This window comes from Elgaria multicarinata, chromosome 9, assembly GCF_023053635.1.
Source record: "Elgaria multicarinata webbii isolate HBS135686 ecotype San Diego chromosome 9, rElgMul1.1.pri, whole genome shotgun sequence".
NCBI classification, from domain to species: domain Eukaryota; kingdom Metazoa; phylum Chordata; class Lepidosauria; order Squamata; family Anguidae; genus Elgaria; species Elgaria multicarinata.
The window spans coordinates 89,931,362-89,950,173 of record NC_086179.1 but is presented as its reverse complement, the minus strand read 5'-3'; the positions used below and the strand labels follow the sequence as shown (position 1 = coordinate 89,950,173).

The window sequence follows — 18,812 nt, the reverse complement described above, 5'->3', positions numbered from 1 at the left end:
CCTGTGAGGTACGTTGGGCTGAGAGTCTGTGACTGGCCCAAAGTCACCCAGTGGGTTTCCATGGCCAAGTGGGGACTAGAACCCGGATCTCCTGACCCCCAGTCCAACACTGTAGCCACTACACCAGAATCATAGGTATACAATGTCAGCATGTGACTCTTCTTGGTTCATCAGATCATCCTTACACATCCTTACTGATAACCTGCTTTGAACGGAATTATTTTGGATATGCTTCCAAAATTGCAAGTCTTCTTTTGAGAGAATGAAAACCTAGTGATGGGATAGAAATTTGCTCTATAGAGCATTGTGGGTTTTTTAATGGATTACCCAACCATGTTTGGTTCCAATCTTGTAACCAAACATGGAAATGCATTTTGTGATTGGAAATCCGTACTTGTAATGCATTCTGCAAAAGGAAAAAAAAAATGTGTTTGACAATATTGGCACATTTGACAAATGTGCAAAAAATCCTGCATACATTTTTAAAATGAGCACAAACACACTTTAGTCAATGGGGGCATGTGTCCATAATGCTTCTCTATGAAAAATGCATACAAAGTATGTAGGAATTATTTTTTTGGTAAATAAGAAAAAAACTTCATGGAACCAGCATGGAATGGACATTGGGAATGTTTTTAGAAATGGACTTGACATATCTGTCCATCCTTATATGAACCATTTTAAGAATAAAAGCTAGTATGTCTTTATATTTATTATTAAGTGTCTCTCAGAATTTATGTATCAACCAGATAGAAGGGATTACACAGAGAGAGATAACCTGAGCAAACAATAAAAATGTCTATGAAGGAGCCAAACACGAAAGGATTAAAAAACAAACAGAGCAGATACGCAACACTGATTACGTTGCGTTACGCAAACTTTTTACTGGACCATTGCAAAAATAGACCATCCATCTGTCAAAACACCTGCTCTGTGTGTGTGTGTGTGGGGGGGGGAATTAAAACAGAACTTATGTATTTTCATTAGATACGCGTCATTATCTTTTATGCATAACCTTGGAAATTACATGTTTGCTGTTAATGAAAAAATACCCCCCCCCCCGAATCATCCAGCTTTATAAGGTAAAAAGAAGGGGTGTGCACGGACCCCCCGCTCCGCTTCACTTCCTGATCCGTGATTTTCGGATCGGCCCGCTTCACTCCGCCCCCGCTCCGCCCATGTCCGCTCCGCTCTGCTGCGGAGCTCCGGATCCGGATCGGAGCTCCGTTCCCCCCCCCATTGGCTTGCATTAAGCTAAAAAAGTATACAACTTTTTTTCTATGAAAGTTAGAAACCTCAACTTTGGCACCATGACACCTCATGGAGGTATACACATGCATGCCAAGTTTCAAGCCAATCCCATTTTCCCCTGATTTTTTGGGAATTTGTGAAAATCGGGCACCCCATTCACACCCCTTTCGATAGCTCCATCAATTTGCACGTTAAAAATCTCAAACTCGCCACCATGATAGCTTATCCAGGGATACAGATGCACGCCAAGACTCAAGGCAGTCCCATCATCCCCTGATTTTTGGGGAATTTATGAAAATCCAACACCCCATTCACACCCCTTTCGATAGCTCCGTCAATTTGCATGTTAGAAACCTCAAACTCGCCACCATGATAGCTTATCCAGGGACACACACACACACGCCCAGACTCAAGGCAGTCCCATCATCCCCTGTTTTTTGGCGGAGCTTAAACCTGCAGACATCTCAATGGGGCCATTTCAAAGGAAACCCCAACATGCCATGAATTGGGGAGTAGAGATCATCAACCTAATATGAATCTTCTTCCACACTTGAAAAATGGATTTGGAACTTCCAAAACTCCAAGTGAGCGCAGGAAGGACTTCTCCCCTGAGTCAAAGCCAGACACACACAACATCCCTGCGAGGCGGGCAGGGGATGAGAGAGGGAAGGCAGGCAGGCAGCAGACATTTCTGGGGGCATAAGGAAGTGAGCCAAGGATAAGCCAGTAATGCATATAAAATGGAATAAATAAATAAATAAATAAATAAATAAACAAAGGAGGGGTGGAATTAAAAGCAGCAGTGTTTCTGAATAAACAACAAGAAGAACTTTTTTAAAAAGGCTATATCTGTCTTTTACCAGCAATAGGGGGACATGCCCAGGGGAGGGGGAAGCAGCTGCCAATTTGACTGGTCCTAGTAACCAGTCTTTTAAGAAGCAAGGCTGTCAGTTCAACTCATGAAAGCCATTGCTCCACCACGAGAGCTCTGAGAAATAGAACTCTCACTTCAACTCATGATAGGCATTGCTCCACCGGGTTACTCTCTTTGGAAGGCTCTGATGGCCCTCCAAGTACAGGAGAGAGTGAGGGCACGTCCACATGGGATGCCCTAGGGGAGCTCATCCCCTTGCACCACATCTTTTCAGTTGTTCCCCAAAGTTAGGGTGGGTAGGGGTGCTGTGTTTCTATCTCTTATTATTGGCTTAGTATATGATTTCACAGGTTGTGTTTGTGCATTTGGTGGGGCTACTGTTTTAAAAAACACTGGGAAAAGTCCGTTCAGAGTAGAAAGAGAAGTTCCCAGAATCCCAAGTTACCCGTTTTGCCTATCCCCTCCTCCAACTATGGGATCATGTGATCAGGACCGGGAGTTGACTCTGCCCCTCAGCCCTTCGGAAAAGGTATTTTTCCCGCTGGTTTTTTAAAAAATTCTAGCGTGCGACCCGCACCACGCAGAGAGCTGAGAATAGTCTCAAAATGACCTCCATCCACGACTCTCCAAGCACAAGAATTTTCAGAAAGATAGCTTCAAAAACAACACAGTTATCTCCCTTTCTTTTCCGCAATGCAATCCTATGGGCGAAATTTTTCAAGATGGCGATAGAAGCGGACCGCGGAAACCGGAGCGCTCCGAAAATGGCCGCTTCTCTTCACCTTGCTTCTAGTGGTCCACGGTCCGCTTCTACTCCGCCTCTGGGCAAGGCGGAGCAGGCCAATTCGCTCCTGCTTCTGCGCTTCTAATCGGAGCGGAGCATATGCCTAGTAAAAAGGGCATTTTTCTATTATCATTGTCATTATCAGAACCACACATGCAGTTTTGCTACTTTAAAATCATGAATTTATTTTTTTAAGAAGGTGTAGAACGGTCTCCTCCAATCTGGTGCCTTCCAGGTACTTTAGACTACAACTCTCAGTATTCTTGACCATTGGCCATGCTGGCTAGAGGTGATGGGAATTGTTGACCAAAACATCTGAAGGCAGCAAGTGAGAGAAGGCTGGCTTTGGAAGTACATAACTTTCGACAAAGTGCCCCATGATATTCTGATTAACAAACTAGCTAAAAGTGGGCTAGATGGAACAACTATTAGGTGGATTCACAGTTGGCTACAGAATCGGACTCAAAGAGTACTTATCAATGGAACCTTCTCAAACTGGGGAGAGGCAACGAGTGGGGTGCCGCAGGGCTCAGTCCTGGGCCCAGTGCTCTTCAACATTTTTATTAAGGATTTGGACGAGGAGGTGCAGGGAACGCTTATCAAATTTGCAGATGACACCAAATTGGGTGGGATAGCTAATACTCTGGAAGACAGAAACAAACTTCAAAGTGATCTTGATAGGCTGGAGTGCTGGGCTGAAAACAACAGAATGAAATTTAATAGGGATAAATGCCAAGTTCTACATTTAGGAAATAGAAACCAAATGCACCGTTACAAGATGGGGGATACTTTGCTCAGCAATACTACAAATGAGAAGGATCTTGGAATTGTTGTAGATCACAAGCTGAATATGAGCCAACAGTGTGATATGGCTGCAAGAAAGGCAAATGCTCTTTTGGGCTGCATTAATAAAAGTATAGCTTCCAAATCACGTGAGGTACTGGTTCCTCTCTATTCAGCCCTGGTGAGGCCTCATCTAGAGTATTGCATCCAGTTCTGGGCTCCACAATTCAAGAAGGACAAAGACAAGCTGGAGCGTGTTCAGAGGAGGACAACCAGGATGATCAGGGGTCTGGAAACAAAGCCCTATGAAGAGACTGAAAGAACTGGGGATGTTTAGCCTGGAGAAGAGAAGATTGAGGGGAGACATGATAGCACTCTTCAAATACTTCAAAGGTTGTCACACAGAGGAGGGCCAGGATCTCTTCTCGATCCTCCCAGAGTGCAGGACACGGAATAACGGGCTCAAGTTAAAGGAAGCCAGATTCCGGCTGGACATCAGGAAAAACTTCCTGACTGTTAGAGTAGTATGAAAATGGAATCAGTTACCTAGGGAGGTTGTGGGCTCTCCTACACTAGAGGCATTCAAGAGGCAGCTGGACAACCATCTGTCAGGGATGCTTTAGGGTGGATTCCTGCATTGAGCAGGGGGTTGGACTCAATGGCCTTGTAGGCCCCTTCCAACTCTGCTGTTCTATGATTCTATAATAGACCCCCTCAGTTGAGCCTGGTAGCGCCAAACCATATCGCCTAAACACTTGGGTAGCTCCTTTAAAGTTGTGGTTGGTTTGGACTGACACCCAGAATGGATTCACAGCCCCACCGAAATCAGAGCTACCATCCTCCACTGGGCACCCTCAAATTTAAGGGCTGCATTACACGATCAGCAGCCTCACTTAATTTGCATGTTTTTGGACTGCACCTCTTCAGATTGAAAGCGGGGGACTAAATGCATGGATGTTTCTCCAGCGAAGAAAACTGCCTGGTTCCTGTCAGAGATCTTTAGCTTTCGGGTGTATGGAGACGTAAATAAAGAAATCAAAATAAATGATGTGCACTTTTCTGTGTGAAAGAGGGTTTTGTTTGTTTGTTTGGTAATGGAGCATCCCATCTGCATTTAGAAGCGGAACAACCCAAACACAGATTTACCACCTCAGTGAGAACTAATCCAGAGAGAGCGCTGAAATGTACTTTGGACTCAGCACCAAATATGAATTTAACAAGGCTGATTTTGAAGCCAGATCAGGGCACACCTCTGCTAGGGCTCAAGTTGGAGGACAGTATCAGTACTTCGTCATTATATAGATTTTCTATACACGCATTTCACCATAGGATAATGTTCCTCTAGGAGCTTTCAATTGGAACACGCCTGTTAGTCAGAAAAATCCTGTCCGGTTCTGGTCTAAAAAATTTGGAAAGTTACCTAGAATCTCAAACAAAAGAAAGGTTCGCCATTTGACGTTCCAATACAGACTTTCAACTCCTCTCAGGAATGGTATCGCTCCGAGGCATGATGGATATTGTAGAAGGGAAGTAACGTAAGTGATAACCACAAAATTAGATTTCCTCCTTGCCTTGGAACGTCTCCTGGGAATTTTCAGAACGAAGCTGCTGATGGGGTGTGGATGGTGATAAGGTATTTTTGGTAGCCCCTCACATCCCGTTTTAAATCTCACTGTCTCCCTGATTAAGTGTTCAACTGACCAGAGTGACTCAACTTATCTTTCTGATTTCTTGATACAACAGAGCTCGTGGGAAGATTTAGATTCCTTTTCTCTGTATACACTACCCACAGCCAATTTTTAATGCATTCGGTTAACATTTAACAGTTAAAGAGATGGAGAGAGAGAGAGAGAGAGAGAGAGAGAGAGAGAGAAATATAAGGGCAGCCAGTCTGCAAATGAACTTATACAGTATTGATAGGCTTAAAGAACAGGGACAATTTTATACAAACAGCCCAATCCTATGCAGAGTTCGGCATGCCTAAGAGCGTCATCAGAAGGTGGTGAATCACGGTTCCCTACTGTTCCTTCTCTACCCCTACTCCTGTCTCATGATACTTCGTCTTTCTACTGGGAGAAGAAAGAGGAAGTAAATAAAGACCATGTAGCCCATTCAGGGGCCGTTTTAAACGCAGCAGTTCACAGTGCATTCCGGTTTTGTTTCGTTTTTTTAAAAAGTCTGTTTAAAAGGAGTCCATTTTGTGATGGAAAACAGGCAAGAAGGATGGGAGGCGTGCGGGAGGCAGACAACGTCACCTAAAGGCTGCGCAAACATCCGTAAGGGGGCAGTAGCGTGTGTGCGCTAAAACACTCGTCTGAAGACATTCTGACTCTCAGTAGGCCTGCAGCCAAAGACTATTTCTCTACATAGCAATCTTAAAATCTATTTTTAATGACCCAGATTTCAATCCATTCTCCACTCCAGTGTGTATAGGATTGAATGCCTTATCTTAAAGTGTGATGCAAGCATGTTTATGTCCCAATGAAAGAGATTTATGCACCTGCTTAAGTCACAGATTGAAATCAAATGTTCAATTAAATGTGATGCTTAATGTGTCATTGGGAACAACATTTGTTTACCCCCTTTATTTAATTACAGGTGTGTGTGTGTGTGTGTGTGTGTGTGTGTAAGGGTAATTGTCACAGTAATCACAGTGTGCAGGGACAGGAGTTTTAACTATTCCACCCCCAGCTGCAAACCCTAGAATGTACAGTCTCTCTGTTACAAGAAGCATTTTGCTAGTGGTTTGGCATACAACATTTAAACGTAATGTATAGCTCAGCACTTCCCCAATTTGCTCTATAAGAAGAGTTAAATACAATGCATGTTGCGATTTGCCTTTAGCTGATCCCTATCTCATCCTATACTCTGCCACAAATCCCATTTTGTATCATGCCTGGGTGGGATCATAAAATCGCAGATCAATATTAAAGGTGGCATTTCGCTTGCTAAGAAGGTAGAGATCATGGGGCAACTCCTGCCAGCCTGTTACATGCTTAGAAACCACTTAGACATCTGTCCATCAGCTAATCTTTTTAGTCCCAGTTCAGTTCCTACATATCCTGTAAAGATTCGCAGCTGCAGCCGCTTGTGATAAATGTGCTTCAAAGCTCTGAGCGTTTGCGCATGAAGTGTTGAAAGAGCGGGGCAGATTGCTGGATCTATATGATGCAGTTGCTTAGCAATGTCTGTATGTTGTCAACAAACACACCGCAGAAGCTCAAGCTATCAAACTGCCTTTGTCCCACTGTATACATTCACATTTTTGAAGCTCCTTTGATTTTGCCTTTTCTTACCTTCCCATAGGAAATATTAAGATGAAACACCTTCACTGTAGGAAGTCTAAAATTTCCCTTCAATTAAAATTTGGCACAAAGTGATATTTGTGGGAGAAGGGCTTGCCAAGTTGCTTTTTCAAACACGCTGGTGACACCCTTACAGGACCTAGAGTCATGGAAATCGGTTAAATCAGGAAGGGACTGCCTAAGCGAGACAGGAAGCAATAGGTGGGTTTCACTATAACAGAGACTAGATTGTTCTGCCAGAAAGTAGATAGGAACGATCAATTTACCCTTCCTTGTCACATCTCCATATCTGGAACAGAAAGTTCTCAGAAATCTACAGTGCTCTATTTCTTCAAACGGCACTATAAGATTTTAAAAGATTCAAAGTGTGAAATTAAGGCAACAAATTAAGGGCAGGAATGGCACTCAAGGGGACTAACTATAAAAAAACCAAGATTAAACAGAAACTTAGAGCTCCGTCCGGTGAGTGTTTTATTGCACGCTCGTTACTGGGCACTCACAGATTTTTCGCCGGTCCCTCACATGACATCGTCTGCCTCTTTCCACCCCTTCTGGCCTTCCTTGTGCCGCAAGAAAAACCAGGAAAAGTCCGGTTGCTGCTCTCCTGGCCCCTGGCTATACGGAGGTGCTTTGGCACCGGGAGGTGCCTTGCTCCCGCATTTGCCTTCTTTCTTGTCATCTGCATGGGAAGGAAGGCAAGTGCAAATTCTCCTTCCCAGCACCTTTGAAAAGTTTTTTAAAAAAAAGAAATGGGGGGAGGAAAGGAATGGGGTCATTTTTCTTTTTTTAAAGAGCACAATATGCGGAGCAGCGCATATTCAGATTGGAGGTTGCCTGGTCCTCCGCTTGAATATATATATATATATATATATATATATATATATATACACACACACACACACACACACACACACACACACATGGGGGAGGAAAGGAATGTGGCCATTTCTCCCCAGGGTGAGGAAGAAAGGAATGAAACCGCCCCCCCTTTTTTTCTTATTTAAAGACCACAATATGTGGAACTCTACATATTCAGAATGGGGGTTGCCCGGTCCTCCAAAAATTTGTTTCTGCAGAGATCCACATATTTAGCTCATAAAATTAAAAAAAGGTTTCTGTTCCTTTCCCCCCCATTCTGTTCCTCTCCCCCCCCCCCCCACATTTTAATCTTTTTTTTTTTTTACTGTTTTAGAGCCGCAGAGGCACCTCCACTGCCAAAAAAGTCAGGGTAAATGCCCGACGTTTTTGGAGTGGATTTTCCAAGGTTTGCCCCTGGATGGCTTCTCATTTGCAGCTGCGTCATCTGTCCGAAAATGGAAAGATGCACATTTATGGCGGTGTAAATAGCCGTATAGAAAAGGCCCTGCTGTGTGTGGGAGAAGCAGCGTGATTACAACACCCGACTGAATGGGCCTCGTCCTCATTGTTTACTTCTTGTTTTCAAACAGGAAGTAACTGAGCAATGAAACCAGGAGCAGGGAAACCACGGTAGCCAGCATTTTCCCCCAGGTGTGATGGAGCTCTTAATTAAAACAATAAATAATAAATAAAAGCACAACAATAAAATAAATAGGTAGCACCCAACTCAGTTTAGGTGCCAAAGCCTGCCTGAATAAAAATGTCTTTGCCCACTGACAGAAAGACAACAAAGAAGGAGCCAGCCTAACCTTCACTTGGCAGGGAATTCCAGAGCCTTGGAGCACCCTTGGCGAAGGCCCTCTCCTGAATGCCCACCAAACGTGCCTTTGATGTTGGAGGGACCAAGAGAAGGGCATCGCCAAAGATCTTAAAACCCAGGCAGGCTCATACGGCATAATATGGTCTTTCAGATAGTGTGGTTCCAAATCAAATAGGGCTTTAAAGGTCATAACCAGCACTTTGAATTGTGTCCGGAAGCAGACTGATAACCATGAAGCTGCTGTAACAAGTCAGTCACACACTACCTGGCTGCAGGAAACTGGATCCCCTAAAGGAAAATCCTACAAATTTCCACCACCACCCTCTTTTTAAGCCTTGCTTTAGTTATTGTTTTCATACTTGGAACAGGAATAAAAAGTGCCATGCATATATGAAGGAGAGTTCTGGGACAAGGGCATTACCAGCCAATTTGGTAAAAACAAACTTAAGCGAAGTAGAAATGCTAGATAGAAGAAGCATCACGGCGTGGCAGGCGCATTCTAGGATGGAGAAAGTGGTTAGAGAGAAGCTGTTCTACCTTTCGCATGAGAGCAGAAACAAGCAAACAAACTGGAAGGAGTATCAGGACAGACTAAAGGAAGCACTTCCTCATAGAACACATCTTAACGTATGGTATTCCCCCCTTTGTAACGTGGTGATGGCCACAGCCTTAGATAGCTTTATTGGAGACATTCATGGAGGATAAGCCTATGAGTAGCTACAAGTCATTCCGGATATATGCGATCTCCAGGATCAGAGGCAGCATGCCTCTCAATACCAGTTGCTGAGGAACAACACCAGGAGAAGGCTACTGCCCTCATCTCATGCTTGTGGGCTTTTCATGAGCCTAGAATTGTAGAATCAAAGAATAGTAGAGTTGGAAGGGACCTACAAGGCCATCAAGTCCAACCCCCTGCTCAATGCAACAATCTACTTTAAAGCATACCTGACAGATGGCTGTCTAGCTGCCTCTTGAATGCCTCTGGTATGGGAGAGCCCGTGACCACCCTAGGTAACTGGTTCCATTGTCGTACTGCTCTAACAGTCAGGAAGTTTTTCCTGATGTCCAGCCAGAATCTGGCTTCCTATAACTCGAGTCCATGATTCCATGTCCTGCACTCTGGGAGGATCAAGAACAGATCCTGGCCCTCCTCTGTGTGACAACCTTTCAAGTATTTGAAGAGTGTATCTGGATGGCCACTGCGGGAAACAGTGTGCTGGACTAGATCCAGCATGACTCTTCTTACGTTCTGTTGCCTTTGAAGAAAGCTATCAGTCAAATACTAAGCTTTCTAATAAAAATGAATATGCATATGACGAGCTGTGTAGTGAGAGTGAATAGAGATAGATTATTCTCTCTTGTCAGGCACTAGAATTTGGAGTCACCAATTGATAGTAGGTTCACCACGCCCAAAATGAAGAATGAGTACTTCCCTAAATCAACACATGGCACTGATTGGTTTTAAAAAAGAATAGATTAATTCAAGGAGGGTGGTCATTAGTCATGATAACTAAAAATGGGATCTTCATCTCTGGACAGGGAAAAATACCTCTACCTATGCTGGGAGCAAGCAACAGGAGGCGCAGAAAGGGGAATAAGAAAAGAAGCTGAGAAGCCTGACCAGAATAGCTTAGAACAACAACTTCTCAATAAAATATAACCACAAAAGAATTCTTTTTAAAAAAAACAACAATCAAGTCATCAATGCTTGACAGACTAAATGAGGACACAGAGATATAGCTGGTGTTTCAAACCTTAAAAAAGAGCATAATTTTCTGGATCATATTGTTGGAAATGGTCATTTAGGCCATTGAGTCCAGCCTCCTGCTCACTACAGGAATCCAATTTAAAGAATCCCTGGCAGATTGCTGTCCAGTCTCTATTTGAATACCTCCTAGGAAGTTGGTTCCATAGTCTGAATACTCTGACCGTTAGGAAGTTTCCCCTCAATGTTCAACCGAAATCAACTGATCCTTCCTTCTACATGCCAAATAACCTCTAAAACATTAAGTGTCACTGGTGGGATTTTAAGCACCACATCATTCCTTTTCCTTTTTTAAATTGCATTCATTGGATGGAATATTACATGAGTCTTTCCTTCAAAAACAAATCCTTATAGCCATTCCCATAAATAGAAAAATAATCCACAGACAGAAAAAAAAAATCTTTTATTCGTGATCCTTAATCATATCTTTCATTCATAATCCAAGCATTAAAATAAATTCTCTTAATACATGAATTAATCTCTCTGTAAAGTATAATGGCACTAATTAACGAAGGATATTTTATGGCCCTTCTGTTGCTGGCATTAAACCTTGGAGAAGAAGTAGCAGAGGGGATCAGGGTGGAACCTCCTCCCTATCGTTTATGCATTGAGATGGTGTGGGAAAGGGCTCTACGTGTGTACTGATCTATGTGCTTAGTGCTCCCCCATGCAAGGGAGACATGGCCCAATCCGGGGGGGTGGGGTACTCATGTGGAAGAGATCTATGTGTGTACACAGCCTAAATGTTCTACCTAAAAAGTAGGAAGGGACAAAATTTCAGAGACAAAATTGTAAACTGCTTTTTATTTGTTTCTATGTACAAATAATTAGGGAGCAGAGAAAATTAATGGAGGTTGGATGGACACCCTAGCTTCCCCTCCCCTGGCTATGGGCTTGTGCATACTTTAGTAGACATGCAGAACCTTTCCCTATCCTGGCTAAAATGCTGAACCCTATCCCCAAAATAGATTTAGCACCTTAGATAGCTCCCTTGAGAGTTCTAGCTGGTTCTGACTGAAACCCAGGTCAGATTCATCGTCCCACCAAAATTGGAGCCACCCAGGGCTGTTGCCAGACTATTTTGTGCCCTAGGCAGGTGAGCTGCTTTCACCCACCCACCTACTTCCACCCCAGTGTACCTGGGCGCGGGGCACTATCTCACCCACCCAGCTGAAGCGAAGCCAGGACACTGGGGTTGGGGGGCAGGGGGGCAGGGGGGTGGCTTCAGAATGGCATGCCCGGACGGAAGCCGCTCTGGGAGAGTGACTTCCGGGCACACCATTCCGAAGCCGCCTACCTGGCCCCCCACCCCAGCGTCCTGGCTTCGCTTCGGCGCGAAGCCAGGACGCTGGAGTGGGGGGTGGGCGTGGCTTCACTTCGGCTGGGTGGGTGCCCAGCTGAAGTGAAGCCAGGACGCTGGGGCCGGCGGGCGGCTTCGGAACAGCGCGCCCAGAAGCCGCCCTCTCAGAGCCGCTGTGGGAGAGCGGCTTCCGGGTGCGGCGTTCGGCGCGCCCCCTTACCTTGGTGCTCTAGGCGGCCACCTGAGTGGCCTCTATGGTAGCACTGGCCCTGAAGCCACCAGCCTTCACTGGTTTTTAGACATTACATCCATCTATAGATATCCTGGAGATGGGATCGGGGGCCTTAGCGAAGCAATCCGGAGTAGCATATCATATGATCCTGCCACTAAGATTGCTTTATTTTCAAGTGTTGCAAGCCACCCTGGATGACGCAAGTAGTAAATTTTTTTAGTGGCATCCATTCACACATTTAGCTGCAAGTATAGCTCACATGTATGCACATTTATTGTTCTAATAATAATGATAATAATGATAATAATGATAATAATAATAATAATAATAATAATAATAATAATAATAATAATAATAATCAGTAGTAGAATGGGGAAAGAATGAAGTGGTTGAATGCCTTGGTGGCAGCGTGAAGTGTATCACAATAGTCTGCAGGTGGTATATTCCAATTGTGAATGTTCCTATATATACAAACATGCCTGTAAAACTAGCACAGCAGGAGGAAAGGTCCTATATTCCAGTTCTTTGCCTGCTGTTCATTTTCTGTTCTCAAAGAGTTTTTCATCTAGGGGAGCATTTTCATCTAGGGGAGCATTTTCATTTTACCCCAGAATCATTTTTATTATCCTTGTATTATAATAAAAATGAACCTAACGTCGCCAAACAATTAGTAACTTTCTAAATAGCAGCTGCAAGACAAACAATAGTACAGCAGTGGGGAAAAATTGGATCATCTTGACAAAGAGGCATAAGAGGTATAAGAACATATGGTCTACTGCAGTTTGTGGGGGGTGGGGAAATAACACATAAGTTACGAGTACTACAAGGCAAAGATGACCCACTAGTGTTTAGTGCTATATGGTGGAAATTCATTTCACACACAGTTGACTCTGAGATGTTGACATATATGTCGAACACAGCTAGGGATATATGGACTGTATAAACGGAATGACATTTCCGATATAGAATAAATTTATAGTAAATTTATAAGAATTTTAAAAATGTAATAAACACAATAAGCTTCACTCCACTGTTTTCTTAATTTTCTTTCATTATTATTACTATTATTCATTTAGGGGAGGGAGGGGATATATTATGTTATACTACTTATATTATAATGTTTGTGATATGTTGAATATATGAAAATCTTTAATAAAAACATTATTTAAAAAAAATCTAGGGGAGCATTAAAAAATGTGATTATCCACCTACATTCCAAAATGGTACATCCCATTCTACCACTTCAGTATTCTACCGCTTCCTGTATGTACAGACTAGGCTTAAGCATAATCACCTGTTGAGATTTACACACATGTATGTCTAAGTCCTGGGGCACACACAGGCCTTAGCTAGACCTACCTGTTAGCCCACGACGGAGGAGGGAAGATCTCGCGTTGTGTTTAACGTGAGATCCCTCCTCTGTTTACACGTGACGCGCGATGACCTCAGAAGGAGAGGCGTTGCGTCTGCCATTTGTTTGATTAAAGGGCCAGCAGTGCGTGAATGCTTGTGTGCAAAAGGTAAGTAATTTTTAAAATTTAAATTATTTCACCTGCTGCCCCCACCCTACCCCCAATGGGTGCAGCTCCTCGTGAGGAATCATGTGGAGCCGGGTCAACCCGTGGCACCCAGCCACGCGTTCCATGGGCCTGAAGGGGAGGGCGAGATCCCGGGGCAAGGGAGGGACCATCCCTCCCTGATCCCGGGATCCCCTGTGCATCATGTGGATGCACAGGGACGATCCTGGGGATCACCCCAGGATAAAGAGCCGTCAAGCTATGGCTACAGAGAGGTAATGGGGTTGCAGTACAGAGAGATGAAGCACACCTCTTGTGCACTGTTCTTGTAAATTTCACAAGAACTTTCCTTCTATTGAGTCAGTCCCGTAGTCAATCTACCCCAGTATAAAACATACTGGCTGGCAGAAACTCTCCAGGTTTTCAGGCGGGATTCTTTCTTTGCCCTACCTGGAGATGGTGGGGATTGAATCTAGGACCTTCTGCATGTAAAGCAAGTGGTCTACCACTAAGCTTCGACTCCACCCTTTCAATCATCTCTGGCTCCTAGACCTTTAACCAAAAGCATCTACACATTTACAAGTTTTCACCCAAATTGGCCAAATCTTTTTCTTCCCTTCTCCTCCCTCTCTCCACTGAAAATGAAAGCTGAGATGTTCAGGGTTCTCCTTATTTATCAATTTGTGGTATCACTCTGGCACTTTGAATGTCAAGACCCCTGACTATATCAGTTTCATTGCACTGTGTGATTGACATCAACATAGAAGGAATCATTTGGACTCCAGCAGAGTGAAAATACAGCATACTATCCAATATAGTTACAAAAGAAACCTTTAGTCTCAGGTCATGTTTGAGGTTACCAGTGGGGTTCATATAAGCTACATACAGTTAATATACATTTCATATACACAATGCAGCTGTTTCAGCTGGCCTATTGTTAGGGAATTTGAGTTTTCAGTATGGAATTGATTGTGCCTTGAGATTAATAATCACATAGTTTAAAATAAAACTATTTAAAAAAAAACCTTGAGAACTCAAAGTTCTAGACAATCACAAATGTGAACTATTTTGCTATCATGATAAGAATGTCCTAGTATGAATATTAAATTACATTTTCTGTATACTCCATTCTCTCTTTAATGAAAGCCTGCTAAGATATTCTTGAGCATCTATCTATATTTTTATGCTTTGTCAACGGTAAAGAATGCAAGATGATGCTCAAACTTTATTGAAGGATCTTGAAAATATAACATCGTCTTTTACTTTTTCCTCCGAAGGGGAAAAAAATGCTGGAGGTGGAGTTCATTTCCCATAGTTTTAAAGATTAGCTGGCCCAATAAAAAGCATCACTTCACTTGTTCTAGACTTTACTGGAATTGCAACAGTTGAAATGCGTCAAAGGCAGTGGAGATATTATAAAGGGCAAATGTGTTATTAGTGATAATATGGTCTTGTATACGACCATTCAGTTCTGTCACCTCCACTCAGGCAAATTCCAATTTCTTTCTCTTTCTCTCTCTTTTGATGTAAGCCAACGAACAAATATATATACAGAGAAAGAGAGAAAGAGACAGAGAGACAGAGAGAGAGAGTCAACTGTTCACTGGGGACTGGGCTATGGTTAGTGAACCCATTTTCACTTATGACCTGAGACAGTATTAGGATGCAGACCATCAGCCGTTGACATTATGAATATTTTAGTGAACCATCTCTGAATATCGAGTTGCTGGTATATACACTTGGGAGCAAACTTCATTCTCTCTTCTGCTATTGCAAGCACAGTGATTTCCCCTTTGACTTATATGAAGTGTATTTATTTTCAGTATGGTTACTAAGCGTTCCAGACCCCTCCCACACCCACACCTTCCACACCATACTATTGCCATTTTCAATCTGATTTATCTTCAATATATCATATGGAAGAGCTGAGGAAATGGGGGAAGGAAAGAGTGATGAAATAAAATAACTGTTTTCTTTTCTTTCATTCATTCTCCCCCCCCCTTTTTTGTGTGTGTGTGAAAAACCACAATAGAAGGGGGGAAATTAACATCGCTTAGACATCAATGTGTTCCTGTCAGGGAAGACCCCTGAGGCCTTCAAGGCAACTTCTTGACATTAATGAGACTTATTGCATTCACAATGGTCTGTCTATTCAGTGTTCACTGCAAATTGAGGGCCTCAGTCATTACAGAAATGAGGTCAAACTTTTAAAAGGCCTCAAATAAGGGGACAATTATATACCCATTCCGTTACATGTAAACCTTTCCTCACATAGGGAGAAAGGAAAAGCTTACCTATGTTCAAATCTATCATAACAAAGTAATTCATAAGTAAAAGGAGCTTTAAAATTTAAAAAGATGGAACTTCATGAAATATTGACTAGCTTTACAAAGGGGGGAGTATAAATATTTGTACTTACCAGAATATCTTTTCCAGCCCACTTGCATTCATCCCTACGGGTATGAGATACAGGCCACACAATCTAAAGATGTAAAATAAAAATCACTTTAAGTCATTTCATGCTTCAACAATTCAGAAATGTATGCAATGTCCAGAAAATGCTTGCCACCTTAGGAGCTCTTTTTTACCTACTGAAATACTTTTCGGATATACGTTTCCGTGCCCTATACTAGATGCTGGTTTTAACCTATAAAGCCCTACACGGCTTGGGACCACAATACCTGATGGAACGCCTCTCCCAACATGAACCTACCCATACACTGCGCTAAACATCTATGGTCCTCCTCTGAGTGCCTACTCCAAAGGAAGCTCGGAGGATGGCAACAAGGGAGAGGGCCTTTTCGGTGGTGGCCCCCTGACTGTGGAATGATCTCCCCGATGAGGCTCGCCTGGCGCCAACACTGTTATCTTTTCCATGCCAGGTCAAGACTTTTCTCTTCTCCCAGGCATTTAACAGCATTTAACAATGCTAAGTTTGTTTTTTAACGGACCTCAGAACTTTTGTTTTTAAATGGATACTGTTGTTTTTATACTTTATTTATTTTTATTTATTTATTACATTTTTATACCGCCCGATAGCCGAAGCTGTTGTTTTTATGTTTTTGATGGTTTAAAATTTTGTATACTTTTTTTAATGTTTACTGTTTTTAGCTTTTGTAAGCCACCCAGAGAGTTTTGGCTATGGGGCGGTATATCATAGAATAGCAGAGTTGGAAGGGGCCTACAAGGCCATCGAGTCCAACCCCCTGCTCAATGCAGGAATCCACCCTAAAGCATCCCCGACAGATGTAATAAATAAATAAATAAATAAATATACAATATCAGTTCTCTGTAGTAGTGGTCCAGATCAGGTTGATAACGTAAGGAGATAATATTCTTCTCGTTCCCGTTTCTCATGTGTCTTTAACTGTCTTTCATGGAATCTATGGTCCTAGAGTCATGTAATGGAAAAGTCTAAATCAGATTTCAAAGCAGAAGGGAGCTCAATTTGCTCAATATCAGACATTATAGGTGAGCACCTAACTGCTTCATAGAAGGCCCAGAACCCAGTAAGTAATCAGCACAGGGCAGCTTCTCGCATTGCTTACTGTGGTAATGCATTTCTTTCTCCATTTTTTAATGGATTTTCCAAACTTGGAGGCAATTCCAGATAATGGGTCAAAAAAAGAGATGGCCATTACCTTCAAGATCATCTGGCTGGCCTGTTTAGGTAACAGAACGCAAGATTGGATAGACTTTTATTTGACCCACTAAGGCAGGAGAGTGAGGAACCGCTGGCTCTCCAGATATTGTTGACTACAACTCCCATCAGCTCCAGCCAATATGGCCAATGGTAATGGATGATGGAACTTCAACAACAATTGGAGGGCCTCTTGTTCCCCAACCTTGGACTAAGGCAATTCTGAGGTTCTTGTGACGAATGACTTCTCTGCCAATAATTCTGCAGAGATTCGCAATCTCACCTCAAACGTGTTCATTATTCGTTCTCTTGGAAAATCCATTTCATTTTCTGCGGCAAAAGCCCAAAGACCCTCATAGTGAATTATTCATGTCTTTCAAAAAGCTTTTAGGAATTGCATATAGAATAAAACATGATCTTCAAATAATTCCAGGCTAAGATTCAGTTGGGAGCCTTGAAAATGCAATATGAATGGTAACATGACTGGATTGTAACCTTAGTTTTATAAGAGTTTACTGATAAAGCAGGGGAAGGTTTATTTAGGAAAAAAAAAACACAGCACATTAAGTTGAATTTAGGGTGGGGGTGAATTATAATGAAGTCTGGTGTTTCACTTTGGATTTTAAAAAAGCTCTCAGGTTGGAATATCTCCGATAAAAAACCTGCAATACAAACAATGGGTCCTTGTAAGCTTATAAAATTGGGTTGAAAATTTCATGAGAAAAGTCTGACTCGAAGGTTGATGTTTCTGTTCCTGGATTAAGAAGTGCTGAGATAGGTGAATAAAAAAGGTAGGTGAAAGACAAAGAGAATGGCTGGAAAGTATAATTGCCCTGATCCAGCAAGGAAATCCACACATCAAAGTGGGCTTACCTACATGCAAGCAATTTTCATGCAGATCTGCACCATTATGTTCATCTACCCGTGTTGAACTGTATCTTTCAGCATTGCAGCAATGGTCTCTTGCTTAGATAGCTTGTGAAGAAATGCCATGTATACATAGAATCATACAATAGCAGAATTGGAAGGGGACTATAAGGCCATCGAGTCCAACCCCCTGCTCAATGCAGGAATCCACCCTAAAGCATCCCTGACAGATGGTTGTCCAGCTGCCTCTTGAAGGCCTCTAGTGTGAGAGAGCCCACAACCTCTCTAAGTAACTGGTTCCATTGTTGTACTACTCTAACAGTCAGGAAGTTTTCCCTGATGTCCAGCCGTAATCAGGCTTCCTGTAACTTGAGCCCTTTATTCCGTGTCCTGCACTCTGGGATGATCAAGAAGAGATCCTGGCCCTCTTCTGTGTGACAACCTTTTAAGTATTTTGAAGAGTGCTATCATGTCTCCCCTCAATCTTCTCTTCTCTAGGCTAAACATGCCCGGTTCTTTCAGTCTCTCTTCATAGGGCTTTGTTTCCAGACCCCTGATCATCCTGGTTGTCCTCCTCTGAACACGCTCCAGCTTGTCTGCGTCATTCTTGAATTGTGGAGCTCATAACTTGACGCAATACTCTAGATGAGGCCTAACCAGGGCCAAATAGAAAGGAACCAGTACCTCACGTGATTTGGAAGCTATACTTCTATTAATGCAGCCCCAAATAGCATTTGTTGTTCTCTAAATACTGTGTCTGTCTGGCCTCTGAGAGGCTATAATATATCTGTGTAGGCCTGAAGCCTAGTGTTGTTA

The 18,812-nt window shown here is 42.8% G+C and overlaps 1 protein-coding gene across 1 annotated transcript in view; it reads right to left on the bottom strand.

Moving 5' to 3' along the window:
• The window catches only part of SEMA3A (semaphorin 3A), a 253,399-nt gene that overhangs the window by 150,913 nt on the left and 83,674 nt on the right, over nucleotides 1–18,812 (bottom strand). Inside the window, exon 3 of the mRNA XM_063134309.1 lies at nucleotides 15,909–15,971. Within this exon, the coding sequence (XP_062990379.1) occupies nucleotides 15,909–15,971 (63 nt within the window). The remainder of the gene's footprint in view (nucleotides 1–15,908; nucleotides 15,972–18,812) is intronic.